General features: G+C 52.9%; 1 protein-coding gene across 10 annotated transcripts in view; it reads left to right on the top strand.

Moving 5' to 3' along the window:
- SHANK2 (SH3 and multiple ankyrin repeat domains 2) overlaps nt 1–27695 on the top strand; it is a 684346-nt gene that overhangs the window by 241922 nt on the left and 414729 nt on the right. For 7 of the 10 annotated variants that reach the window (XM_074401828.1, XM_074401830.1, XM_074401831.1 and 4 more), the window contains exon 11: nt 11178–11244. In XM_074401828.1, coding sequence (XP_074257929.1) covers nt 11178–11244 — 67 coding nt within the window. Of the gene's footprint in view, nt 1–11177; nt 11245–12174; nt 12346–27695 lie in introns of all 10 variants that reach the window. The other 3 variants (XM_074401824.1, XM_074401823.1, XM_074401822.1) reach the window with 1 other exon arrangement.

Here is a 27695-nt window from a genome sequence, read left to right as displayed (position 1 = left end):
TGTGGGGTTTTGGCAAGGCCCCAGGGAGCCGTTCCGGAACCACAGAGGCCTCCACTGCCTCTCCGGACTCTGGGCTTTAGGCTAGAGATGGGCCGAGACTCCCTAGGAGTTTGCAGGGGAACTCAGTGACCCCTGACCTTGGTGAGCCAGGGGCTCAGTCCCCCTCCCTGCCATGCTTGGAGGATGCTTAGAATGAAGACATCCTTACCAGGCCTGGGGTCTCTGGACACCAGTTGCCTTCTTTTGCTTCTCCAGAAGGAAACAAAGATGGAGACATCCCAAGCCTCGATTTCCCTCGTGCCTGTCCAAGGAGCCATTTTCCCATTATGACGAGGAGGAGTTAGGATCACAGAGTCACTTATAAATAGCTCTGTGTGTCAGGAAGCACGTTTTGTCTTGGCAAGAGAAGGAGGCTTCGCCGGGGCCGGGAAGTGGCTTTCCTCTTGAGTTCTGGCTGCGGATCCCAAGAGCTTATTGAGTGAATGATGAGGAGACAGGCGGCCCTCACCCTCGCCTAGACTCTGCCTCCCGGCATCAGGGAGTACTGCAGCAAGGCCACAGCCTCTCCAGGGTCCTGGCCACCCGAGTGCCACGCTCAAAGGCAATGGTCCCGCTCCGCGGCGTCCTTACCACTGTGAAGAGCATTCCCATGCGCTGCCCACGTCCCGGCCCCGAGCAGGAAGGCAGGGCTTTGTGGCACCTTGTCAGAGCCGGGTGCTGGCTTGGGTGACAGGTGCAATGGGTTGGATGCCGTCTTAGTCTGTTCATGCTACTGTCACAAAATACCATAAACCGAACTGGGTGCGGTGACTCACGCCTGTAATCCCAGCACTTTGGGAGGCTGAGGCCAGTGAATCACTTGAGGTCAGGAGTTTGAGACCAACCTGGACAACGTGGTGAAACCCCATCTCTATTAAAAATACAAAAAAAATTAGCTGGACATGGTTGCATGGGCCTGTAATCCCAGCTACTTGGGAGGCTGAGGCAGGAGAGTTGCTTGAACCCAGAAAGCAGAGGCTGCAGTGACCACAGATCATCACTGCAATCTATCAAGTTTTATCATGGAACTATGTTGTCGCATCTGATGTGTTTTGATAAATAGTTATGAAAAATCCAATCCTGCAGCTGTTGAAAATGAGTATGTAGATTTCCTCTGCTTATCTGCTAATGAGATGAATTATATGGGTCGATGAATTATATGTACACTCAAGCCTGGGTGACAAGAGCGAAACTCCATCTCAAAACAAAAAACAAAAGAAAAAAATATAAACTGATAGCTTCTAAACAATAGACATGATCTGTTATCACTCCGGAGGCTGCGAGTTCAAGATCAAGGGCCAGCAGATGGGCTGTGTGGTGAGGGCCCCCCTCCTGGATGGTGGTCTTCTTGCTGTGTCCTCATATGGCAGAAGGGGTGAGATGCTCCCTGGGGCCTCTTTTCCAAGGGCACTAATCCCGTGTATGAGGGCTCCACCCTCATGACCTTATCACCTTCCAGAGGCTCCAGCTTCTAACACCCTCACATTGGGACTTCCACTTCAACACATGAATCTGGGGGGGCGCTCTCAGACATCCAGGCCATGGCAGAAATCCACATGGCCCCTGGGCTCAGGGAGGGTCATTTCATCATTCAGAACACAGGCTTAGACGAAGCAGGAAGAGCATCATAGCAGACCAAGTTCAGTGCTAAGTGGTATAGCATGTGGACCTTTGTGGTGTTGAGTGAAGGGTGGATGGGCGGGTGGGCGGCTTGAACCCAGGAGAGGTATTTTGCACACAGTGCTGGAGCCATCTAGGGAGCTCTCTTGAAAGGGGCTGCCTAATTTAATAGGAACGGTGGAATTCAGATCCTCAGAGAGCTGTGTCGCGGACCAACCAGACAATCCCAGGTCCCCCTCGCCTGCCTGCCTGTCTGCCCGGTTTATTTCCCGCCATCAAGCCTGTCCAGTCCCTGTGGAGCTCTCCTTGCTCCTGGTACCACCCCACTGCACCTTCCACCATCCTGACACCATGCCATGCCGAAGAGCACCCAGGCCGTTCCTCCCATTTCCCCACTGTATTAGTCCATTTTCATGCTGCTGATGAGAACAGGGAGGTTTCCAGGCACCCGCTCTGTGGTGGTCTGATCCTTCTCACCACTGATCCTTCTGGCCCTTGATCTCATGGTCCCCGAGGCTGGGAAGAAAAAGGTTTAATGGACTTACAGGTCCACATGGCTGGGGAGGCCTCACACTCATGGTGGAAGGCAAGGAGGAGCAAGTCACATCTTACATGGACAGCAGCAGGCAAAGAGAGAGCTTGTGCAGGGCAACTCCCCTTTTTAAAACCAGCAGATTGGCTGGGCATGATGGCTTACACCTGTCATCCTGGCACTTTGGGAGGCCAAGGTGAGTAGATCACTTGAGGTCGGGAGTTTAAGACCAGCCTGACCAACATGGTAAAACCCCATCTCTACTAAAAATACAAAAATTAGCCAGATGTGGTGGTGGACGCTTGTAATCCCAGCTACTTGGGAGGCTGAGACAGGAGAATCGCTTGAACCTGGGAGGTGGAGGTTGCAGTGAGCCAAGATTGTGCCACTGCACTCTAGCCTGGGTAAAAAAGTTAGACTCAGTTTAAAAAAAAAAAAAATCTTATCTCATGAGACTTATCCACTGTCACAAGAACAGCATGTGAAAGACCCATCCCCATGATTCAGTCACCTCCCACCGAGTCCCTCCCCCAACACGTGGGAATTAGGGGAGCCACAAAATGAGATTTGGGTGGGGACACAAAGCCAAGCCGTATCACCCACATTGGTCTTTATGTTCCTCAGAGGCAGAGACCAAGGGTGCAGCTTTCTAGGTGACAGCGTGGGATTGCAGTGCACACCACCCGTGGGACCTGAGCAGGTAGCTTCACCTGCTCTCCTCCCCACCCCCCGCCCCATCTACCTGCACCTCCTGAACACGCTCGGGCTCTGTGTGCACCCTACACTGTCCTTTGGCATGGGACCCGGATAATTTTCAGGCCCCTACACCTCGCGGTCGGATCCTTCTCCCCACCTATCATTCAAATGGTTTGTGGGTTTGTGGGGCAGCCACCAGCAGGAGAGGAACAGGTGCCCCGTGAAGCCTACGGGTGTCCTTGATGGGGGGACGGGCAAGGACTGCGTGGATGGCAGGGTCTGCCTAATGTAATACAGGTACGGGATTGAAAGAAGATACGAGGGGCTGTGCTGGGAATTTGGGGTGCTGCTCCTGGAATGGGCTTGACCTTACACAGCATTGCAATGCTGCATTTCAGGGAGAGGCGGGTTTGGGGCTCTAGGAAGATGTGCAGGCAGCATTTTCACAGGCTCTGCAGGGCTTTGCATTCGCTCACAGTGCCTTCTCCAGTACTCCAAAGCGATATACGATGGCTTAGGAAGAGAGGGGACGGGAAGTCTCTTTGCATTCGACACACTGCAATGCTGTAGGATGTGGCAATGTATGAGGTAGAAGAGGCAACAGGGCTCCAGAAGTCGGGGCCTCCAGCCAGTGGTCAGGCACAGCGTGCGAGGTAGGGGTCTGGACCAACCTCGAGCCCTGGGGCCGCAGACCCTCATGGACGAGCCATGGGTGCCTCTGCTGTCTTTTTGTTTGTTTGTTTTTTGTTTGTTTGTTTGTTTTTTGTTTTGTTTTGTTTTGTTTTGTTGAGACAGAGTTTCACTCTTGTTACCCAGGCTGGAGTGCAATGGCGCGATCTCGGCTCACCGCAACCTCCTCCTCCTGGGTTCAGGCAATTCTCCTGCCTCAGCCTCCTGAGTAGCTGGGATTACAGCCACGTGCCACCATGCCCAGCTAATGTTTTGTATTTTTAGTAGAGACGGGGTTTCACCATGTTGACCAGGATGGTCTCGATCTCTTGACCTCGTGATCCACCCGCCTCGGCCTCCCAAAGTGCTGGGATTACAGTCTTGAGCCACCGTGCCCGGCCGCCTCTGCTCTCTTTCCCAGTGATGCCTGCCCATGATGAGTGTGGTGGAGACGAGTCCCCTGCCTTTCTGTGATCCTAACTCCTAGTGGGCTGTGGTTGTCATATTATAGGTTTTGAAGATGTGCTTCAAAGCTTGAGGCTAAGTTAATGTTTTTTATTTTATTTTATTTTATTTTATTTTATTTATTTTATTTTATTTATTTTATTTTATTTTATTTATTTTATTTTATATTTTATTTTATTTTATGTTATGTTATTTTATGTTATTTTATATTTTATTTTTTTATTTTATTTTATTTTGAGATGGAGTCTTGCTCTGTCACCCAGGCTGGAGTGCAATGGCATGATCTCGGCTCACTGCAACCTCCACCTCCCAGATTCAAGTGATTGTCCTGCCTTGGCCTCCTGAGGAGCTGGGATTACAGGCATCTGCCACCATACTTGGCTAATTTTTGTATTTTTAGTAGAGACGGGGTTGCCCAGGCTAGTCTCAAACTCCCTACCATGTCGCCCAGGCTAGTCTCAAACTCCCGACCTCAGGTGGAACACCCACCCCGGTCCCCCAAAGTGCTGGGATTACAGGCGTGAGCTACTGCTCCCGGCTGGCTAAGTTAATGTTAGGTGTGAGCGTTTGAGGTGCTAAGGAGGAAATGGTTGTCAGTTTTTGAGTTAGGAGAACAGATGGAAACTCCCCCTTCTCCCCCAGCTGGTAGAATCAGTGGAGGGGGCCGTGCTCTCTCCTGGGCTTGGTTCCCAGATGCACTGCCCTGCAGAGTGGCTCTGTTGAAAAGAAATGTTGGCCTCCTTCCTGACATTCCTGCATCCTTAGGGGTCCCTGTGACCCTGAGTGCCAAGGGCAGAGCCCCCAGGGCCCCTGGCAGAGTGTCCCTCTACTCTCTTCCGCTTGCTAATTTCAGTGCCGCCTCTCGGGGCGGGGCAGGGCGGAGGGGGGGCTTTGTCAGCACCAGCGAAAGGTCCTGTCTCAGATACAGTTGCTTCATTCCAGGAAAACCCAACATCAGCACAGAGTTCTGGGGTGATTCCCACAAGAACTCATCCTGTGATGAGCCATCGATGCTGCTTGGAACTGCAGATGACATTTCAAATGCAGGTTGTCAATCACAGGATCACAGCAAAGGTTCTGGAAAGTGCTGCTAACTCTGTCTTGGGGCAGGAGCTAAGGGGAGTCCCCCGGAGAGGCCGCCCTTAAGGGCATAGCAAGAAAGCCCAGCTTGGAAGGAGACAGATGGGGAGGTGACAGGTGCCGGGACCTCAGCCCCACACTGGACTGAGAGAGAGAGGCCAGTGAGGAAGATGGGAGGATGCCCTCTGCCTCTTCCCTGGAGGCCCCGCCCTGCCCTTTCCTTTGAGATACGCAGGAGAGAATTACAGACTTGCTTTGTGTCACATAACTCTTGTCTCCTTGTCCATAAAAGGCCTTCCTCCTTCCCAGCCAGCAGATACGGAAGTGAGAATGAGGGTGATTTAGAATGCCAGTGAGGCGGCTCATACAAATGCCCAGTGTGCTGCAGCGGCCGTGCCCGGTGGCCATCTGCTGCTCTGCTGTCCAGTGGCATGGCACAGAACAGGCTGCCCACCATCCAAATTCTCCCAGCCTCCTGTCTGTCCGAAGGTGCCAGCCACGCCCCAGCCTTGGAGACGTCTTGCCTGTTGCTGTTTCTCGGGGCTCCCTGGTTTTGCCCATCCCCAGACGCTTCCCAGGGCCAGGGCCATGGTTTCTCGTCCCGTCCTCTCTGGAGAAGCCAGGGTTCCCTCTGCTTCGCATGGGGATTCTTCCCATCAGCTGCCAGTCTTGCCTTCTGCACTGACGCCTGACCTTCCTCCCTGTGCGTATCCATCTTGCTTGTCTTGCTGACACGTTCGCCACTCCCATCCATCCTCCAAACCTTTGCCTGGGGCTTTGACCTCTTCCAGGAACGCCTTCTCCAGGTACTCCAAAGCTGGTGACAAGGGAGGCGACAGGAAGTCTCCTTGCTTCCCGTGGGTATGGGAGGCTCCTTTCTGCTCTGGGTTTCTTTAAGTCCTAACATTCCCCTCTCAAGGTTGCATTATGGCCGTGCCTTGCAGGCAGGCATCTGTCTCTATTACCAGAATGTTATTTGAAACCAGGAAGGAGGAGGATGGCTGAATTAATGGGAGAGAAAGCAGGTGAGCGGTAGAGAGCTCAGTTCTCATTTCTTCCCTGGCTCCTTTCTAGGCCTTTAGGGCTCTGGCAAACCTGGACAGAGCAGTGTCTGTTCTCACGGGACGCGTCCTTCCCCGGTGCTGGGCACTTTTCACCATAGAAGATTCCATGGGTGCCCTGCCTGAGTGTGGCTTGTCATAAACCCTCGAGAATAATTTGTCATTTGTTGTTTCTTGTGCTGCTATGTCTTACAAAGGTGATTGACCTGTAATTATATCATAACTTAAGTTTTTAAAAATGCCATAGTCCATGAAAGTGACAGCCATCCTCTATGCTAAGGTGACCCGATGAAGATTTTGAACCCGAACAGCTTGAGTGAATGTCTTGGCTTCAGTGTTGACTGTGATGTGGACCAAGTTTCTTAATCTCTGTGCCTCAGTTTCCCCCCTCTGTCAAGTAGAATAATTGTGCTCACTTCCTAGAGCTGTTAGAATCAAAGGAGGTGGCCCCAGGGAACTCAGAACAGCCTGTGGTGCCTGAGCCCCGGTTGTGTCTTTGCTGTTAGTGTTCTGGTCACTGCCGTGCACACCTGCAGCCAGAGACAGACCCCACACTCTGCCTTTCTCATACACCCAGACCAACAGCCTGATGCCAGATGCACACACTGAGCAGTGCTGAGATGTCACATCCAAGCCGGCCCCCTCTTCCTTCTCCCAGAAGACTTTTCCTGGGAACCTGTGATAAGCCGAGCATAGGGCAGGCAGCGCCAGAGGACAGGTGGGAAGCTGATTTCTGCCAGGAGGATTTTCGAGGCCTTGAAATCATCAAGGGGAGAAATCGTCAGGCAATTATCACAAGTAAATGTTTGCATTGTTCTCATTTGCATTGTGAGCTGAGTCCTTTAGACCAGCAGGGAGGTGCCTGGGCTTAAGCTCCTAGGGCTTTTCTTTGGAACGAGAATCCCGGAATCACTAGGGGATGGTCCACGTGCGTGTTATTTTAGCAGCTGTTCTAGGTGTGCATTCAAGTGCAGACGTGGGTGTGCACTTGTGTCTATCTGATTGTGCATTTGTGTGGGGTGCCAGGTGACCTGGGAGCTTGGGTTACCTTTACAGTCAGCAGTGTGCAATATTCGAAGACCTTATCAGTCATCATTTTTCTAACCATAGAAACTTTTTTAGGGGTGACCACATGCCAGACACTGCTCTGAACCTTTACTTATGTTGTAACCAAGGGAGCACGAAATCACCACTGAGACAAAGACTGGGCCAAATTGCAGGGTCTTCATTGCTGGCGGCCACGGAGGACTCCTGTCTCCCTATCCCGCGGCCCCGAAAGGAGGGTGTCAAGACCTTTTATGCCCATAAACCACCTCCTGGGCGGGGGTTGGGGCGAGGGGCTTTGGACATTCCAAGGCCCGGGGGACTTTGGACATTCCAGTTGTTACTTAAGTGGTTCACAGAAGCCGAGATAAGCGTTAGTTTACACGTCGTCTGGGTAGGGTGGAAGTTACAGACCTTAGTTACTTATTACAAGTCTTAAAAGGGGCCAAGATGGCATTGGTTTGGACTGCTTCCCTGTCACATTAGGGTGACAGAGAGCAGTTTCAACGGACAGCTGAAGTATGGTCAAGGTATGCAGTTTATGGGGCGTTTACCATGTCCTACTTATGAGATCTCAGTAAAGCCACACACCAAGTCCATTTCACAGGTGAGAAAACCGAGGTTTGTGGATCACACATAATGCCCCGTGACACATTGTACAAATCTGTATTTGCACCCAGGCAGCCCGCGCCACATCCCATGCCCTTCACCTCCGTGGCAGCATCCCCCTGCCAGTCCGCCAGTTCCACCTGGGGCATTCAGCAAGGGCTGGCCTGTAGGAATGTGGGAGGGATACCCTCGCCTTGGGGGCAGAGACGCCTAGTGCCCTATTGCAGCCAGCACAACCCTCAGGGGCCTGGAGAAGGAAGTGCTGGCTCAGCCTGAGCAGGCCAGGGCATGGGTCCACCTCGCCTGAGTCAATATCCAAAGGCTGATTTGGAGGTGGGCTGTAGGAAGACGTGCTCTCCCTTTGGGAGGAGGGCGCCTCAGCTTGTGTCACTCTGATTGAATGTGTCCTGGAGACATGCTTATCTCTAAAGCTTCCTTTTCTATGCCTTCATGCCCACGGGAAGCCACCACTCAGGAGGCTTCCTCCATGTATTAGTCCATGCTCATGCTGCTGTGAAGAAATACCCAGAACTGGGTGATTTATAAAGAAAAGAGGTTTAATTGATGCACTGTTCCGCGTGGCTGGGGAGGCCTCGGGAAACTTACAATGGTGGCGGAAGGCACCTCTTCACAGGGCGGCAGGAGAGAGAATGAGCGTCAGCAGGGGAAATGCCAGATGCTTATGAAACCATCAGATCTCATGAGAACTCACTCACTATCACCAGAACAGCATGAGGAAACCACCCCCGTGTTATCAGTTATCTGCCACCAGGTTCCTCCTGTGGCACATGGGGATTAGGGGGATTGTATTTCAAAGCGAGATTTGGGTGGGGATGTAGCCAAATCACATCACCCTACAACTCTGCCCTGTGATACTGCCCACAAGGCTTTGGGCAGAGGCCATCTCACTGTCAAAACCAATGGGTGAATCTGACGATTTCTGAATTCCCTTCAGGGATAATTTGCCTTCTTCCTGAAGAGTAGCACACATTTGCGGCCAGATAGCTCTATCACCCTCTTCTGTCAAATCAAAAAAGTCTTGACAGTCTTCCTTCATTTGTCCCATCTCCATCCCTTTCCATTTAGACTGACAGTGTTCTTGCTCTTGTAATCCTGTACAGTATCAAGTGATGTTCCAGCCACACCCTTGGTGTTTGTTTTCTTACAATGTGGCTTTTTCACTTTTTGCCATATGGATAGACTGAGAATCTTCCAAATCTTCAAGCTCTGGTTCCTTTTTGCTTAACAATTCCTCCTTTGATTCTTCTCTCTCCTTTTGCATTTTACTGTAGGCACTCAGGAGGATCCAGCTGCTCCTTCAACACTTTGCTTAGAAATCTCCTCAGCTAAATATCTGATTTTATCGCTCACACAGTCTACCTTCCACAAAAACACTAGAACACAGTTGAGCCAAGTTCTTTGCCACTTTAGAGCAAGCATCACTTTTCCTCCAGTTTCAAGTAACATGTTCCTCGTCTCCATCTGATATCTCAGCAGAATCACTCTAGCATTCATATTTGTAGCGTGCACCTCAAAGCTCTTCCAGCCTGTAATCATTACCCAGTTCCAAAGCATTTCCATAATATTTTTAGATGTTTGGTTTTCTTCACCAACACTATCATGTGTGCGTGTACACATATACATACCTGGCCAAGCGTGGTGGCTCATTCCTGTAATCTCAGGACTTTGCAAGGCAGGCAGATCACATGAGGCCAAGAGTTTGAGACCATACTGGCCAACATGGCAAAACCCTGTCTCTACTAAAAAGATATATATATATACAAAAATTAGCCAGATGTGGTGGCACACGCCTGTAATCCCAGATACTTGGGAGGCTGAGGCACAAGAATCACTTGAGCCTGGGAAGCAGAGTTTGCAGTGAGCTGAGATCATGCCACTGCACTCCAGCCTGGGTGACAGAGCAAGACCCTGCCTCAAAAAAAAAAAAATGTGTGCGTGTGTGTGTGTGTGTGTGTGTGTGCATGTGCGTGCACATGGGTGCATGTATATGTGAGACATTTCAGAATAGATTGCTGCTCCCAACAGCCAATACTTCTAAATAAAGTCCTCAATTAATATACAAATTTAAGCTTTAAAAATATTCTTTAACAAAAAGAAAATAAAAATGAAAGAAGAATGAAGACTTTCTGAGGAATATGACCTAAAGGAAAGGTCCTTTGAGGCCTACAGGTACCCTAAGTAAGGAAGAAAAAACACAAAACCAAAAGTCACCCACCCTCCCGTACAGATCACCTCATCCACACAAGGAGAAGGGTTGATTTAAATTAAACAAATGAAGTAAGCCCACTTTGGGAAGATGTTATAGATATTTGTTACAGCCACACCCCACTCCTGGTACCAAAATCAGCATTTGTCTATAATTTATTGTAAAGAATCAGCTCACATGATTATGAGGTTGGCCAATTTGAAATCAGTAAGACTGGAAACTCAGGCAGGAGTTGATGCCTCAGTTGTGAGGAGAAACTTCTTCCATAGGAAACCTCAATTTCTGCTCATAAGGCCCCCAGCTGATTGGATGAGGTCTGCTTACACCAGCTCATTGTAGATGTGTGTGTGTGTCTCCAGGCTGGTATTTGAATGCCTGGTTCTTTTGTGTGGGTGTGAATGCACTGACCCTGAGCCTAAGGTCTCCCCTTCTGAGGCACTATGAGCCTTGCCCATGTGGTTCTGGCCTTCCTTATGGGTCTCCAGGGCCATCCTAGGAGACTTGGCTTTACCTGCCTGTCTGCTCTCCCATATCAAGGATCATGCATCTTTAAGCAACTGATCTATAGGGCCTGATTTGGAACAGTTTACTGTAGCTGATGGTTTTGGTGTCACCCATCTGGCTGTTGATACATCTACGGGTAGAATTTTTCCTACAGAACTGAGAACTGATGAGAGGTTTTCAATGCTTTTTTAAAGGTTTTCCCCTCTCTCCAGTTACATAGACTGGCATGCATCTAATCAGATAAATAGGACTCCTGGGTGTGAGAGCTGGAGCTACTCAACCCCCAAGGGAATACAGGACATAGTCAACAGGGAGATTTCCAGACTCAGCACTGGTTGAATCCTCAGCTACCGTATGGGCAATTTGTTCCCTATGCCTTCTGGACAGAGGCCCCCCGACTCATGTAGGTTGTAGACCAGTGTCAACCTTATCATCATAAAATAGCCAACTGCTCTGAGAGAAGCAAGTGTGGTGGTTGGCAAAGTGAGAGGATGAGTGTTGATGGATAGCGTGGCTGCCATTTTAAGAGCTCTGCTTGGACTCCCTTTGGTGTCAGGACTTCAGTGATATAACCGTGTCTGTAGAAATCATTGTTCTGCAGGTGATACTTAATGTGATTTTCACCTTGCAGGTGGCCATCATCGCAGGCAACTTTGAGCTGGCAGAATACATCAAGAACCACAAGGAGACAGACGTCGGTGAGTGGGCACGTGGACAGACTGTGGTGGGATTTGGTTTGGAGATGCTCCGAGGAGTCACACACCAGCTTTTTAAAAATGCTCCTAAGATTGCCTTAGAGCCTGCATTTAGCAAAACTTAACATAGTATTAGCCTGTTTTCCATCTCTGGTCTTACTTTTTTTTTAACTTATAGTAGGGATGGGGCTAAGGAGGGCCTTAGAGGTCAGGCTGTCTGAAACGTCCCTCTCTAGAAGGATGATGTTCTCCTCTCTTCTGACAGTCCCCATTGCAAGGTTGCTTTCCATGGGAACATCATCGATGCAGTAAAATGGGGAGAGGAACAGGAAGTGTTGGATTTATGCTAAGGGTTGGCTCTGGGCATCCCTTGCTGATGTGTGTATCTGATTTTCCCAATGAGTGATAAAAATGGATACATGTCTTTATGCATGTGTCCAAACTGATAGAATGTACAAGCCAAAAGTGAACCCTAATGTAAACTGTGGACTTGGCGTGACACCATGGGCTCTGAGTTGTAACAAACGGCCCACTCTAGGGGGATTTTGATGACTGGGGAGATTGCACTTGAGGGGCGGGGGCTCTGTGGGTCAGCTCTGTTCCTTCTGCTCGGTTTTCCTGTGAACCTAGAACTACTCTAAAACCACGACCTCTTTTTAAAAAATCTAAATTAAAGAGAAATCAGACTGGAGAACGTGCTAAGTGTCAAGCGATGAATGTAGGGCATGGCTCTCGATTGGTGAAACAAATTAATTTGCAGCTGATTGAGATGTGTGTATTGGAAGGTGTCGTAACATTCACACTTCTGTTTAGGCAAAGAGCCGGCGACCCAGTGAGGGTGGAGAGGGAGCCAGTGGCATTCTCTCAGCTCCCCTCTGGTTGCCTCTGCTTCCCTTCCTCCGCGGTTGTGCTGACGGCCCTTCCCCTTTTTAGTACCCCTTGTGCCAACCAGGAGGATGGTCTCTGGGGCTCCTCCTCTCTCCCGTCGCCCTGCCATCGGCTGGGCCCAGTCTTGCACCTTGGACGAGCCCAATGGCCTGTTCCCTCCAGCCCCGGGCTTCCACAGGACCTGCAGCAGGGAGCAGTCCCATTGGACCAGCAGTGGTGAGCTTGCGAAGATGACGCCACCCCATCGAGGGGGTCGGGGGGTGCTCCGGGGTGTCTTTTATTGCCTGTGCCCCGCACCCCGTTTTTGGCATCAGAGCGAGCAGAACTGTGTGTTTGGCTGTCGAGGCTTTTCTGTGTGGCATGTGTGCCCTACGTCAACCATGGCCGGTACCCACCCCACCTTGGAGAACCGCACGGGGATGCAGAGCCGGATGCTTGGCTTGCATCATGGAGCACCTGGGCAGAGCCGCAGGGCCTCCCCACGGCTGCACCCGATGCTGACGCGCGTGTCCCTCCCGTGAGCCGGGGCAGATCACTTAATTGCTCTGAGATCCAGGGTTCCGCCAGGGCTGCCTCAGCGCCTCCACGAGCACATTACAGAGATGGATGAGTTAATGTCTGCAAGGTGAGTTAGGAAATGAATGGAGCCCTCAGAATGCCAGAGACCGTCTCCCTGCCACCTCCCTAATAAGAGAGAGCAGCACACGGGAGAGCTTTGGTTTGAGATCTAAAAATATTGGCTGCTAGGAAGTCAGTGGGACTGTCTTGGGCAGGAGCACATAGTGAAGAAGGGAGGTGAGGGATCCTGGGCACAGGACCCACCCCCGACTGCAGGGGTTGTTGCTGGGACCCCTGGAGCAGAGCTCAGCCAGCTCCACGGATCCTGAGTTGTCTGGGATAGTAACAAGCTCTGGGCTACCCACGATGGGTTAAACCTCATGATGGGTTTTAAGTACCCACCTTGACTTTGGCCTGCATTGCAAAGAGGAAGGTGTGAAGTGGCTTCCCCATCCTGGCTCTCCACACGGAGCTGGGAGATGCGAGGGCTTCTAGCCCTGCCCCTAACATTGCCCCATGGAGTCACAGCCGCCCACCCTCCTTTCCGAGAAGGTAAGGGTCAGCCACCGAACCCTCCTACTCAAAAACAGGATGGGCTGGGCGCGGTGGTTCACACCTGTAACTTTGGGAGGCCGAGGCATGTGGATCACCCGAGGTCAGGAGTTTGAGACCAGCGTGGCCAACATGGTGAAATCCCATCTCTACTAAAAATACAAAAGCCGTGCCGGGCGCGGTGGCTCACGCCTGTAATCCCAGCACTTTGGGAGGCCGAGGCGGGTGGATCACGAGGTCAAGAGATCGAGACCATCCTGGGCAACATGGTGAAACCCCGTCTCTACTAAAAATACAAAAAATTAGCTGGGCGTGGTGGCACGTGCCTGTAATCCCAGCTACTCAGGAGGCTGAGGCAGGAGAATTGCCTGAACCCAGGAGGCGGAGGTTGCGGTGAGCCGAGTTCGCGCCATTGCACTCCAGCCTGGGTAACAAGAGCAAAACTCTGTCTCGGGGGGAAAAAAAAAAAAGAAAAGAAAAAGAAATACAAAAACCAGCTGGGCGTGGTGGTGAGCACCTGTAATCCCAGCTTCTCAGGACGCTGAGGCAGGAGAATCGCTGGAACCCAGGAGGCGGAGGTTGCGGTGAGCCGAGATGGTGCCATTGCACTCCAGACTGGGCGGCAAGTGCTAAACTCCATCTGAATAAACAAAAGAAAACCTGGATGTCTTGCCAAGTCTGTTGACGCACTGAGTTAATTTCACAACCCAGCTTGGGGAACATTGGTGGTCTTTTCAGTTTTCAGATATAATTATTATGAATATCTTCCCTATTTATGATGCAGACACCACTCTACAAATAGAGCGTTTTTCATTATTAGAAAAAGAACACCCATTTGTTGGGCGAATACATTTTAATTGCCCCTTACCTGTTCTGATCTATTATTTATAACTGTAAGGAGAACCCCCTATTGAGAGAGGGAGGCGCCCACCCCAGGCTCATGTGACTAACATAGTTTGAAGTGCCAGGACCGACGTTTGAGTTCCCTTGCCTCTGTATGATCGTAAACTACCCCGTTCCGCAGGAGAGAAGCAGGACTGGCTTTCACAATCAGCTGACACAGGGAGTCAGTGTCTCTTTTCTGCTTTCTGGGCTTTCCCAGGGCCCCAAAGGGAAAGGATAGTTTAGAAAACCTGTATTTGCCCACAGGGTTCCTTGGGCAGATACAAAGAAGAAGAAACCTCTTGTTTTGTCTGAGTCCACTAAGGGTTCGTGATTACAAACTAGCAAATTGGCGTCAACGCACACTGTGCCATTTAAATCGGTTGTGTTGAAAGTTTCCTGGAGAGAGGGAGGAAGGGTGTGGAGGCTGTGACGTCTAGGAAGCTGACGTCTCTCAGTGTGTTGATCGATCCAAGCACAGGGAATCTGTTGTAAAATGCTGATCTAATGCCTTCCTCATGAAACCTGTAGGTTTGAACTCAGTTGCTTCTCCCCTCCCCTGTGGTCAACCTATTCTGCATCTCCTCTCTGGTGGGGGGGCCAGATGCTGGGCCTTGGGCTCTCTTCCCCACTAGCCTCCATGTTTTTTGCCTGCATGGGTCTTGCTAACTCCTGCATGTGGGTCTTTGCCCATGGTCTCAGAAAGCTGCCCTACTTCTGAGTAGAACCACCGTGAAAACAGCTAGCACTTACCCACTACCGCGGGCCAGCCCTTCCCACAGGTCATCACAACCCTGCAGGCCTCCACGTCCAGGGGCAATGGTGGTCTCCATGTGAAGAACAGCCTAAGCCACCTGGCATTTGGGGTGGGGCTCCCCTGGAAGCTGGCCTTGACGTGAGGATGTGAGGGCAGTTTTCATATTGTGGAGGTGATACAGGACGCACCAGCAGGGGCTTGGGGAAGGAAGTCAGGGGAAGGCAGGGTGTCAGCCGTACCTGTGTGCTCATGAGCAGTTGACTCAGTGTGCCCCTGAGGCTCAGGCCGCTGGGGTCCTCTGGGAAGCTGCAGAGGTCGCGCCTGGGCGTTGTGAAGCAGTTCACGTGTTTACCCACCAGTTCCAGCTCCTGCGCGTGCTCCCTCTGGGTACCAAGACCCTCATCAGGGAATGGGAGTTGCAGGTGTCTGTTGGGGCAGGCAGTGCATGTACCCGGCGAGTGCCAAGGGATAGCAAGCAGGGCATCGATGGCATCTTACATTCAGGACTTTCCCAAAGCCACAGGCTGGAGGAATTGAGCAAACCAGATTCCAACCCCTCATCCCTCTGATGCTGGAATACTTACCTGGAGAGCCTGTCCTCAGTCACCAACCCCCACTGCCTCCCTGGTGAAGCCGAGAACCTTCCACCATACAAAGAGTGTGGGCATCAGTGTGGGTGGGGACAGGGCAGGCTGGGGAGTCTTCACACAGGCAGGGCCTAGAACCAGAGCTGGGCAGGTGGGCAGAGGGACGAGGAGGCTTCCTGGGCCACGGACCACCAACAGGGTGGTCCCTCCATATGCAGAGGGGTCTCTCCTCTCTGCTTCCTCATCCAGGCTCCCTCGCTCTGGGATTACCACAGGGATTACCCTGGCAGCTCCCAGCCAGCTCCCTGGCTGTGCTTAGAAGGCAGGGGCGGGGCTGGAGCAACGTGCTGCAGGGCATGGGATGGAGCCTGGTGGCTGGAGAGAGCTGAGAACCGATGGAATGAAGGACTGAGGTCCCGGCCTCATGGCAGTGCCGGCTGGCAGCCCCGAGGGAAGTCTTTTCGGCTCAGTGGCCTCTCACTAGGGAGGCTCGAGTTGCCCACCTTCTGAGCTTTCAGAAAACGTCATGGTTTAGGCGGAACTGCTCCTGGCCACCTCCGTCCTCACCTGGGGCTCAGAGTAACTTCTCACCCACAGAATCAGTTGTTTTCTCTGCAAATCCTAGATTCTTCTCCGTCTTCTGTGACGTTCCTCACCCACTATGAAATAATTGAATTAGCCTTGGGAATGTTCCTTCCCAGAATGCTCTTAGCAGCATCAGGGTCCATCAGGGTCACCCAGAAGACCTTCAGAGGGGAGATGCAGCCTGGTCCTCTGCCCTAGGGGACAGAGACCAAGAGAGGGAGGGAGGAGGAGGACACGCTTTCAGAGCTGTGGCGTCACGTCTGTGGAATCACAGAAGGGGAGAATTCCGACCGTGAGCCCTTGGAGGCTGTCCATGCAGAATGCCAGCAGAAGGGGCCAACCCTGCCAACATGTTGATTCTGGACTTCTGGCCTTACAAGATAGTAAATTCGAGTTGTTTTAAGCCACTTTGTCGGTGGTGGTTCCCACCAATGGAGCAGAAAGATATGGCCTCAGTATCTTCCAGTCTAGAGAGGAACCCGCATGCGCTGAGGACGGCAGACTGCCCGTGCTGGTGGAGAAGGATCCTTTCTTCCGGGCTACACTGACTCATGTCAGGCACCTGAAATAGCAGGTCCTGAAGACGCCTGCATTCTCACCAGCTCACACACCTGTGTGGTCACCACCTTCCCATGACAACCCTTGTTTTGTTTTGGAGACAGAGTCTATCACTCTGTGGTCCAGGCTGGAGTTCAGTGGCATGATCCTGGCTCACTGCAACCTTCGCCTCCTGGGTTTAAGCGATTCTCATGCCTTAGCCTCTCCAGTAGCTGAGACTACAGGCACCTGCCACCCACGCCCAGCTAATTTTTTGTATTTTTAGTAGAGACAGAGTTTCACCATGTTGGCCAGGCTGGTCTTGAACTCCTGACCTCAGGTGCTCCGCCCGCCTCCACCTTCCAGGGTGCTGGGATTACAGGTGTGAGCTACCGCACCTGGCCTGGTGACACCTCTTCATCGAGCACCTTCTGCACAGAACCTGTGCTAATTTGGAGAGTCAGAAACATTTGCATGTCCAAGGCCCTTTGGGAGGGGATGCCCACGAAAGATAACATCCCTCTGTCTCCTGCCCTCCAGATCTAAAAGTGATGTTTGAAGGACCCTATGCACCTTTCTGAGGTGGAGTGAGCTACTGATCATTTGCTGTGTAATGGGAAGACGCACCGCGCCTGCCCAGGAAAACAGGCCTTTCCACACATGCGGCTTCTCTGGCTCTTGCAGCTCGTACTCCTCTGCGTCCTGGCCCATCTTCCATCTGTGTCTCCCTCCTCTGCCCTCTCTCCATCTTCCATTCCCAGGAGCCCTCTCTGTTGCTGGCAGCTGTCCCCAAGACAGCCTCTGAGCCACGCCTCCCCTGCTCCTGGTCCTGACTGTCTTCTTGGTTTGCCTTCCCTAACCCTCTCCTACCCCTGAGGGCCCCGGTGCCCAACGACCTCTCCGATTTGGGTGCATCTGAGTCCCTTGGGGAGCTTGTGTGGAATGCAGATGCCCAGTGCCACCCCTGACTCGGTAGGTGGAGGGGCCTCTGGAATTGTGGTTTCAAACCTCTCTGGCGGTTCTGATGCTGGGCGTCCAGGCTCTGGCTCCTCCTTCGCTTCCCAGGATTTGCCAGGTGTTTCTGCTCGTCCCATCTTCTGAGGACCTGCTCAGGACATGGGGATGGGCCGTGGGGTTCCTGGGGCTGCTGCAAAAATGACCACCCACTGAGTGGCTTCAGACAGCCGGAATTCATGTCTCACTGTCTTGAAGGCCGGAAGTCCGAAATCAAGGTGTCAGCTGGTTCCCTCTGCAGGGGCAGGGGAAGGATCCTTCTTTGCCTCTGAAGTTCCTATGCTTGTGGATGCTTCACCCCGGCCTCCACCTCTGTCTTCACGTGGCTTCCCCTCTGCATGTAGCTCAGAGGTCCTACGCCTCCCCCTTATGCAGACTCCAGTCTTTGAATTTAGAGCGTACCCTAAATCCAGGATGATTTCATCTCGAGAGCCTTCCACTCATCACACCTGAACAGACCCTGTTTCCAAATGAGGTCGCAGGTTAGGTTCCAGGGATTAGGACTTGGACCTATCCTTTTTTTCTTGAGACGGAGTTTCGCTCTTGTTGATCAGGCTGGAGTGCAATGGTGCGATCTCAGCTCACTGCAACCTTCGACTCCCAGGTTCAGACGATTCACCTGCCTCAGCCTCCCAAGTAGCTGGGATTACAGGCGTGTGCCACCACACCCAGCTAGTTTTTTGTATTTTTAGCAGAGATGGGGTTTCACCATGTTGGCCAGGCTGGTCTCGGACTCCTGACCTCCTCATCTGCCCACCTTGGCCTCCCAAAGTGCTGGGATTACAGGTGTGAGCCCTCGTGCCCAGCCGGGCGTATCTTTTTGAGGACCACCATTCCAGCCACTCTCGGGGACTCACATTGCTTCATGACTCTTGTCTCTCCAGGCTGTTACCTCTTCAAGGGCAGTTGATGTCTGATTCTGCTCTCCCCACCGTGCGGGGCGCGTGGTGGGGCCTCCGGCGATGTGCTTTGGATGAATGGCTCTTACCCCAGCTCCTCTTGTTCACTCCAAGTCAGTCCTTCTCTCCTCTTCTTTTTTTCTGGAGATGGAGTCTCCCTCTGACACCCAGGCTGGAGTGCAGTGGGCCGGTCTCGGTTCACCGCAACCTCCGCCTCGCAGGTTGCAGCCATTCTCCTGCCTCAGCCTCCCAAGTAGCTGGGACTACAGGCGCACGCCACCACACCCAGCTAATTTTTGCATTTTAGTAGAGATGGGGTTTTACCACGTGGGTCAGGCTGGTCTCGAACTCCTCACCTCAGGAGATCCACCCATGTCAGCCTCACCCAAAATCCTGGGATTACAGGGGTGAGCCACCACGCCCGCCCTCACCCTCTGTTCTTGACATCAAACCCACTTTCCCTGGTACTTGGTCTTGAGTGTCAACGGTGGGACACTTACTGGCAAATGAGTTGCTGGATGGAGTGTGTTTGTGAGAGGACAATGTCTTATCCATCTCAGACATTTTCAGAGACTGGGAGCAGCCGAGCTCAGAGGCACAGGGGAGAGGAGGCAGTTGGAGGAAGCAGACCGTGTAGGGTGCAGTGTTGGGGGTCCTCAAGCCACGGATTTCTGGGTTTCTGCGTTGGATGGTGGATGATTACGTGGCCTCCTGACTCTAGGTTCTGTGGCTTGGCTTCCTCTACCCCGAATCCTCCATAACTTTCAAGAGGGCTGCAGCCCTCCTCCTTCAGGGCGAACCTTTTGTCCATTCCTGACCTCTTGGGTTGGGATGGGCGGTGTCAGATGGTCACTGGAGGGTTCCATGTTCTCTGCCTGTCATTTGTCCATCACTGTCAGCTTCAGGAATAAGGACATTTCTGCATTATGGTCTTCAGCAAGGCTCGTTTTATACAACGTAGATCAGGAGAAATATGGATAAAGACACACCTGTCCCTTAAACCTGAGGCTGCTGGCTCTTTTTTTGGCGTCAGGGCAAAGCCTTGGTGTTCACAAACAGAGCTCTCTCCTGCCGGGAAATGCAGGTGAGACTGGTCTTTGCCTCCATGGGGTTGGGTCGATTTCTCACTATGGGATGGGGGAAGCAAATTCCAGCTGGATGTGAGTGTGGGGTGGGCGTTGGTGCTTCACCACGGGTTAGTTAAAATACCAAACATGTTCCTGACTTGCCATCACAGCCTGGTCACTGGGATGTTCTCCTTTAAAAAGTCCCTTTAAAGGATCAAATGGCCTCCCCGCTACTGAGCGAGGGATCCTTTGTCTCCCAAGCACGGAAGCAGTCAGTGTGAGGAAATCAGCACCCTCATGAGGACGCTGGAATGTGGCTGTGCAGGAGAAGGCAGCAGGCACTGCGAGGTGATGAGTGGGTGCTCTGAGGTCTGTAGAATCCAGAAATGGATTCAAGTCTATCCCTTTAAAAGAGAGGTTTCAGCCTGCCTCGAAGCATTTTGTTCACAGTCTGGCCAGCATGTATGTTGCTGCTGTCTGATGCTGCGATATTCTTTCTGTCCCCTTCGTCTTAAAAAAAAAAAAAAAAAAAAAACTAAATGTGACCCCCATTTGGTGATTTTATTTGCCAGCTCGAAGAAAGTGATGGTTTAAATGCAGACGTGAATCCCAAAGTTAATCCCTGCTTGTCGTGCAATGTTTAGCCAGCCGCGTAAATGAGCCCAGGAGGTTTTAAAGGCTTTGCTGTAGAGCCCCTGACGATGGCTTCCATAGGATGGAGATTCCAAGCTGCAAGACTGTCCGGGCACCGGGGAGTCCGCGTCCCAGACGGCCCTGCACACACGTTAAGCATGTTGCCAGCTGATAAGCTTTGGACTGGGATAACCAGTTTTTTTACGGTCTTTGTTGTTTCTGCTTTTGCCTGGCTTTGTGGGGAGATGCACTGTCAGATGGATTAAATGACATGGGTTGTTCTTCCTCAGCTGAACAAGGTTTGTTTTCATGCCTGTTGTCCTTCCGCAGCTATGGAGAGAGAAGCGAGGGGTTTTTGTTTTTTAAGAGGAAGCACATTGAGCTGATGTGTGAGTTTGGGTGCCTGATTCGCCGACAGAGGAATACTTGGATACTGTTGCTAGGTTTCAAGACCGGGTGCCTGTATAATTATGCTTTAGATATGTATAGATGATGAATAGAGGGTGGTGTTTTCAAACAGATTTTTTAATGTAATATGTTAGGGGTGTGTGTGTGTGTGTGTGTGTGTGTGTGTGTGTGAAGTCAAATTCAGGCTGATGTTAAGCATGATCCTTTAGAAATATGCCTGTTTGCTAGGTACTACCTGCTGTGAAATAAAATAGATCGGATTTGAAAAATCTCAGTTTACCTGCCATTCTGACTGTGAAATGTGCTCCTTCCGATGAGACACAGATGACGATATGCAGTAAACACAATAGCCTTTTTGTTTGCAACAGGAGCAGCAGGTCCCGAGGAAAACCCCAAATCCTCCCCCGTTTCATTTAATGAGATCAGCGTGATCGGGGACCCCGTGGCTGAGTCCCCTCCTATGCATGGCAAAAATAAACCCTCCCAAGGAGAGTCGAGATTGCGTTTTTACTTAGCATTCCGCAGCAGCCGCACAGCTGTTGACCAGATTCCCATGGACTATTTTCAAAACAAATGGCTGGAGACAGAGAACAGAAAACCCCCAACAGACCCAGCAGTTTTGAGGCATATGGGAGCAGCCGGCCGCCTCTGTGACCCGTCTGTCGGGACTGACCTGAGTCTTGTCTCATCCCCCTCCACGGGACGGTGTGAACTGTGTGAGTCTGCGTGTGTGTGTGTGTGTGTGTGTGTGCGCGCGCGCGGCACTGACTCCGCAAGCCGGGCTGCTGCCTTTATCCGGATGTGGCCAGCTGTGTTGTTCGTCTGCCCCTCTGGGGTCTTGCTTGGTCTCGTTTTCATGTCTGCCGAAGGGATCGGTCACGTGCGTGTGGCTGTGGTTCTACTCTCTCCGTGCGTATCTGCCTAGAAGTTTTGTTCCGAATCGTAAAACGGAGCTCACTTGTGGGGAGGCGACCGAAGCCTGGCGTAAGGGCCGCAGGTGGCCGGCGTGTGGGGTTGGGAGGGTGTTTTTATATGTAGCCGATTTCTAGCACCGACACCCGGGAAGCATTCGCTGGGGGATCGGCCGTCTTGCGTGGCCTGCCACGAATGCTGTGTACACGGTGCCCACGGGGCAATGGCGGTTTTTGTCCTGATGGGATGCCAAAGTGACCGTGAGGTCGGGGGTCCTGTCCAGCGCGCGTCTCCGTGTGCTTTGTCTGCGTTGCTGTGTCCTGTCCACGCCCCTGTCCCAGCCCCTGACCTTTGCCTCCTGCTCAGCCCCTTCACGCAATGGAAACTGCCTCATGGACCGTCCCCTTTTCAGTCGAGTGGAGCACTGTTGGGGGACTGGGCAGAGGACGTGGAGTCCCCGGCTGCACTGACTCCCGTGCAGTGGACACATGGCTGCTGGAAAGCATGTCCCACTGCAGATCCTCCACGGTGTGCACAGAGATCGACTCCTTCTGTCTTCTGGGTTGAACTGTTCCCCAACCTGAGCTGCTCCAGCTCTTCGCTCCCTGGTCCTCTAGTTAGGGCCCCTAGAGAAGAGCCTGTCACACCCCATCTCCCCCCCAGAAGGGCAGAAGCTCAGAGGGCCTCCGTTGTGCCCCAGCCCGACCCTTAGCGTGCAGTCCCTGCAGTTCCCCTCTATACAGTGCTCCAGGGCAGTTGTGGGAGTCGACATTATTCCCTGGTTCCCAATCACGAGAGACCCCAGCTCCTCTTAGAAGAAACGTTATATAACATCTCCTTCATTATCTTCAAATGAAACTCTTAGATAACATACCCTGACTTACACACATTACTTAGAAAAGATGCCCAGCCGGGCGCAGTGGCTCACACCTGTAATCCCAGCACTTTGGGGGGCTGAGGTGAGTGGATCACCTGAGGTCAGGAGTTCGAGACCAGCCTGGCCAACATAGTGAAACCCTGTCTCTACTAAAAATACAAAACTTAGCCGAGCATGGTGGTGGGGGCCTGTCATCCCAGCTACTCAGGACGCTGAGACAGAAGAATCACTTGACTCCAGGTGGTGGAGGTTGCAGTGAGCCCAGATGGCGAATTGCACTGCAGCCCACGTGACAAGAGCGAGACTCCATCTCAAGAAAAGACGCCCATCGTGTCCTGCCATAAAAAGGCGGAGGACCGGACGTGCAGGCGGCCTGTGCTGCCAGGGAGGGGTCTGCCCTGGAAGACCCAGCGCTGTTTTGATGGTCATTCGCTTCCCATCTATCCCCGTGAACCCCAGAGCTCCTCCAGCAGCGTCTCCCAGCATAGGTGGGGTGTGGTCTGAGGCAGGGCTGGCTTCCAAAATGGTCAACAGCTCTTAGGAAAACTCCAAACCAGACACACCCCATGCTGTCTTTCATTGCATTCCTGGAAAATGCGGGGAATATTATAGCGGTACAGATGTGTGCCACCTTTCTAAGTCACACGCAGGAGGTTGTACAGATAAACACGTTTTGCGTCTGTCTGAACATCTGGCAGGTCACTCAAAATCCACAGGGACCTGTCCCACGCATTGCAGGACATTAGCCTATCTGGCCCCTGCCCACCACATGTGAGAAGCACCCCCTTCCCCCATTATCATCACAGCCCCAAGCCGCCTCCGGTGGGGTGGGTGCCAGCCTGGTGGGAAGTGTTACTCAGGCACTCACAGGGTTTGCCCTGGCACACTGGCCTGAGCCAGGCTTGGGCTGGTGCACTCTGCCCTCCCTGTCTGCGTCCATTCTCCCAGAAAGCTCCTCCTTTGCCCCTAAGCACCACCAGCCCCTGCTCCTGGCTCCCTGCAGAGCTGTGTTCCGGTCCTTCTGAGACCGAGGAGTCTGTGGGCCTGCAGATCGGCCTCTGGTTCCTAAGCTCCGACTCCTGCAGAGGGCTGAAGACCACCAAGGTCAAGGCTAAGGCAGATCGTCCCTTCCTGGCCCCGGTCGTAAGGTGTTCCCTCCCACCCTGCTGGCGTCCTCTGCGCCTTCGTCCTTTGCCTGGGCCTCCTCGTCCTTCCCAGCCACGCCCACCTTACAGGGCACATGTCCTAGCCCAGGCGGAGGCTGGTTCTTGTTGCCACGTGGTCTCGCCCACCCCTTCTCTGTGCCTTCGGCGTGGGTCCCGGAGGGCCGTGGGGTGCACCCTCGAGGCTTTCCAGGGCCCCCTGTCCTGCTCCACACCATGGTACACCCTCTCAGGTGGGATCCCGGAGTCCTGTGTGGCTTCCGCCCCCTTTCCCGGCCTCCTCTGTCCTCTTGGTCTGGTCCTGCCTGCTCCGATCAGGTTCTGGATTCTGCCTGCCCTGTGTCACTTTTCTTCTCCTGGTGGAGGCCCTCGGCCAGGTCCGGGGGTCAGTGCGGACCAGGACTTCATGCCATAGCTGAGGAGCTGGACTTTTGGTGGCTGGTTTCCTACAGATGGAGGACATTTATGACCCACCTGCTGTAGGTATCAGGGTGGGAAGGCTGAGGCCTGCATTAGGGGGTGCTAGATCCCAAATGGGTGTAGAGTCAGGATGGCTTCCCAGAGGAGGAGGCAACTGCTGCCTTGATCTGAGCAGTAAAAATAGCTCCTGTGCCTTCCGCCCTTGCAGAGCTGGGCTTGGGCTCAGTGCTCAGTCGTAACGACAGCCCTGTTAGGGAGGCGCCCTCACTGCCCGTGTTCAGTCCAGGAGGATGAGGCTGCTGACTTCACACACTTGACTGGGGCCCCAGAGTGGGGAGGGAGCTGGGGCTGGAGCCAGCAGCCCTGACCCCAGAGCCACCCCTTCCCCACTGCTAAGGCTGCCCATGACACGGCTTCTCTCTGCCACCGTGGCTTCGGGGACCCTGGCTCCCGCCCTCCCCTCCCCTCCACCTGCCTCCCACCTGCCCTGCAGTTTGCTGTTCCCCTGGAGCTGTTTCCCTGGGACTTCCCCTCGCTCCTGCGAATCCACGCCGTTCTGCCCTTCCGGAGGGTCAGGCCGGCCGCTCGGCTTCCTGTGCTCACGGATGCTGGGCCAGCGTGGACAGATGGCACCAAGGTGGCCTGTCCCCTGGATGTGAGGATAAGCCACTGCCGCCTTTCAGCAAAGCCGTGGGGATCACTGCCCTCTCCCCGCACCACCACCCCTCACCCCGGTGCTCTTGGCTGATTTTGCAAGCAAGTTTTGGGGTCTGCCCTACCTGACCTCAGCCTGCCTTTGCACAGACTAGCCCAGCTGGCCCCTGCTCCTGTTCTGTGTCCTGTTAATGGCAAGGTGACACTCAGCCTGCAGCAGTGAGCAGACACTGCTGAGAGGAATCCTTAGCTGCTTCTGTCATGATCCTTTCCATTTTATCAAGGAAAATCAATTTTCCCAGTGCTCCGAGGTATATATTAAATCCCTTGCTGGTAGGCTGTGGGGCTGCTTCCCCCTGCTTGGCACAGGCACACCCCAGGGGGCTTTCTGCCTGCCTCCCCCGCTGCGGTGACCTCTCTCCTGTCCCACCCCGGGGATCGCCAGGCCTGGAAACACGTGGTGGATGGCCGAGCTGAGCCACCGGGTCTTCCCTCCTCCCCCCCTTCTCCCCTGCTCCTTCCTCCCCTTTCCCCCACTCCCCTCCCTCCCCCTCCCTCATTCGGTTTTTCTCACCTGCCAGCTTCATGCCAGTGACTCATTCGTTTTTTTTTTTTAATTGCATTTTAGGTTTGGGGGTACATGTGAAGAACATGCAAGATTGTTGCATAGGTACACACACGGCAGTGTGATGTGCTGCCTTCATCCCCATCACCTATATCTGGCATTTCTCCCCATGCTCTCTCTCCCCACCTCCCCACCCCCTGCTGTCCCTCCCCTTCTTCCCCCCGACAGACCCCAGTGTGTGATGCTCCCCTCCCTGTGTCCATGTGTTCTCATTGTTCAACACCCACCTATGAGTGAGAACATGCGGTGTTTGATTTTCTGTTCTTGTGTCAGTTTGCTGAGAATGATGGTTTCCAGGTTCATCCATGTCCCTACAAAGGACACAAACTCATCGTTTTTGATGGCTGCATAATATTCCATGGTGTATATGTGCAGTGTGTCTTTCTAGGGGCTTGGGGAATTCACATGGATGATTTCCACTTTTTTAGCAAGGGTTCCCTCTCTGCAAGTGAATTAAGTGTGAATTAAAGGATCTAGGCTGGGCACGGTGGCTCACACCTATAATCTCAGCACCTTGGGAGGCTGGGCTGGCAGGATCCCTTGAGGCCAGGAGTTTGAAACTAGCCTGGACAACACAGCAAGACCCTGTCTCTAAAAAATAAATAAGTAATTAGCTGGGCACAAGGGGCTGAGGTGGGAGCATCACTTGAGACTGGGAGTTTGAGGCAGCGGTGAGTGGCCGCTGCTGTGATGCCCCTGCACTGCAGTCCGGGCAACGGAGCAAGACTTGGTCTCCTTAAAAAAAAAAAAAAAGACAATTAAAATTAAAGCCATTAGTCAAAGATGACTGCCCACCCCCCCCAAAAAAAATAAATAATTAAATTAAATTAAAACCAAAGGATCTAGTGTAGTCAGAAGAGCTCTGGAATTCTAGAACCCTGTGCCCACCCATCCACCTGGGGAGAAGGCTTTGGGATCTACCAAGAAGAGGGCAAGCCAAACCCCCTGGAGGTTTGTTATTATTATTTATCATTATTATTTGGATTCAGACAGCATCTCCCTATATTGCCCAGGCTGGTCTCAAACTCCTGGTCTCATGCGATCCTCCTACCTTGGCTCCCAAAGTGCAGGAATTACAGATGTGAGGCGCTGCAGCCAACCCTGTTAGCCACTATCTTAAGATGTGTGTCTCTCTTGTTCCCTCTACTCACCCACCTGCTTCACGATAAAGACTCTTGGCCGGGCAAGGTGGCTTCGCACCTGTAATCCCTGTACTTTGGGAAACCAAAGCTGGAGGATTCCTTGAGCCCAGGAGTTCAAGATCAGCCTGGGTAAGATGGTGAGACTTCATCTCTACACAAAAAGTAGAAGACAAAATAATTAGCCAAGCCTGGTGGTACATGCCTGTAATCCCAGCTACTCGGGAGGCTGAAATGAAAGATGGTTTGAGCCTGGTAGTTTGCATTTTAGGTTTTGGGGTACGTGGAAAGAACATGCAAGATTGTTGCATAGGTACACGCATGGCAGTGTGGTTTGCTGCCTTCCTCCCCATCACCTGTGGCATTTCTCCCCATGCTATCTCTCCCCACCTCCCCACCCCCTGCTGTCCCTCCCCCAGGTCCCCCCCACAGACTCCAGTGTGCGATGCTCCCCTCCCTGTGTCCACGTGTCCAAAGCTGCAGTGAGCTGTGATGGGGCCACTGTGCTCCAGCCTGGATGACAGAGAGGGGTTCTGTTTCTATGAACAAAAAGAAAGAAAGACTCTGAAGGTGCTTTCAGAAGTAATTGTCTTTCAGGGTTGGGACCCCCAAAAGTTGGTGACCCCAGGGAACCCAGACTCATAATGTGAAAGGGCCCTGGGAATCTTAGGAACCCCCGCTCGGTCTCACGATTCACAGACCTGGCCAGAAACCCGCCTTGGGGATCCTGCACCTGGGCACGTGTGGCTCATGGCCCTCAGAGCTCTGTCCTAGCAGGATCCTGGTCCACAGGTGGCAGCCAGGACCCTGGCCCCTTCAGTCCTCCTCGTTCTGTGGATGGAAAATCCACGCTTCAGTGGGGCAGGGGCTCTGGTGAGGTACACAGACTGATGACAGCAGACATCGTGTTCCCCACCCCCGGCCCAGGGTCCTCCCCCGCCCCCAGCATAAGGGACACGCCCAGGGGTGGGTGAGGGGCAGAGAAGAGACTTGGCGTCTGTGTCCCCATGGACACGCGCCCCTGGCCTCACAGAGCCGGGCGTGCCTGCTTCCAGGCGACTCGAGTGGAAGTCTCGGAAGCTCGTGATCCCGAGTGGTTCTACCTGCCTGTCCAGCTTCTCTCTTCCCAGCCCCTTCAGGCAGCTCACAGGCAGGAGCTGGCCCTGCCCCACCTTTCGGTGCTCTGTTGAGGGTGTCCTTTTTCTCAGCGTGGCTCCGTCCGTCTCCCCAGGTTTCGTCCATCAGTCCCCCAAGCCCGGTCTCCTTCCCAGCCAACTACAGCCCTTCTTCCGACCAG

Source organism: Saimiri boliviensis, chromosome 6 (assembly GCF_048565385.1).
Source record: "Saimiri boliviensis isolate mSaiBol1 chromosome 6, mSaiBol1.pri, whole genome shotgun sequence".
NCBI classification, from domain to species: Eukaryota; Metazoa; Chordata; class Mammalia; order Primates; family Cebidae; genus Saimiri; species Saimiri boliviensis.
This window is presented reverse-complemented; position numbering and strand designations above follow the sequence as displayed.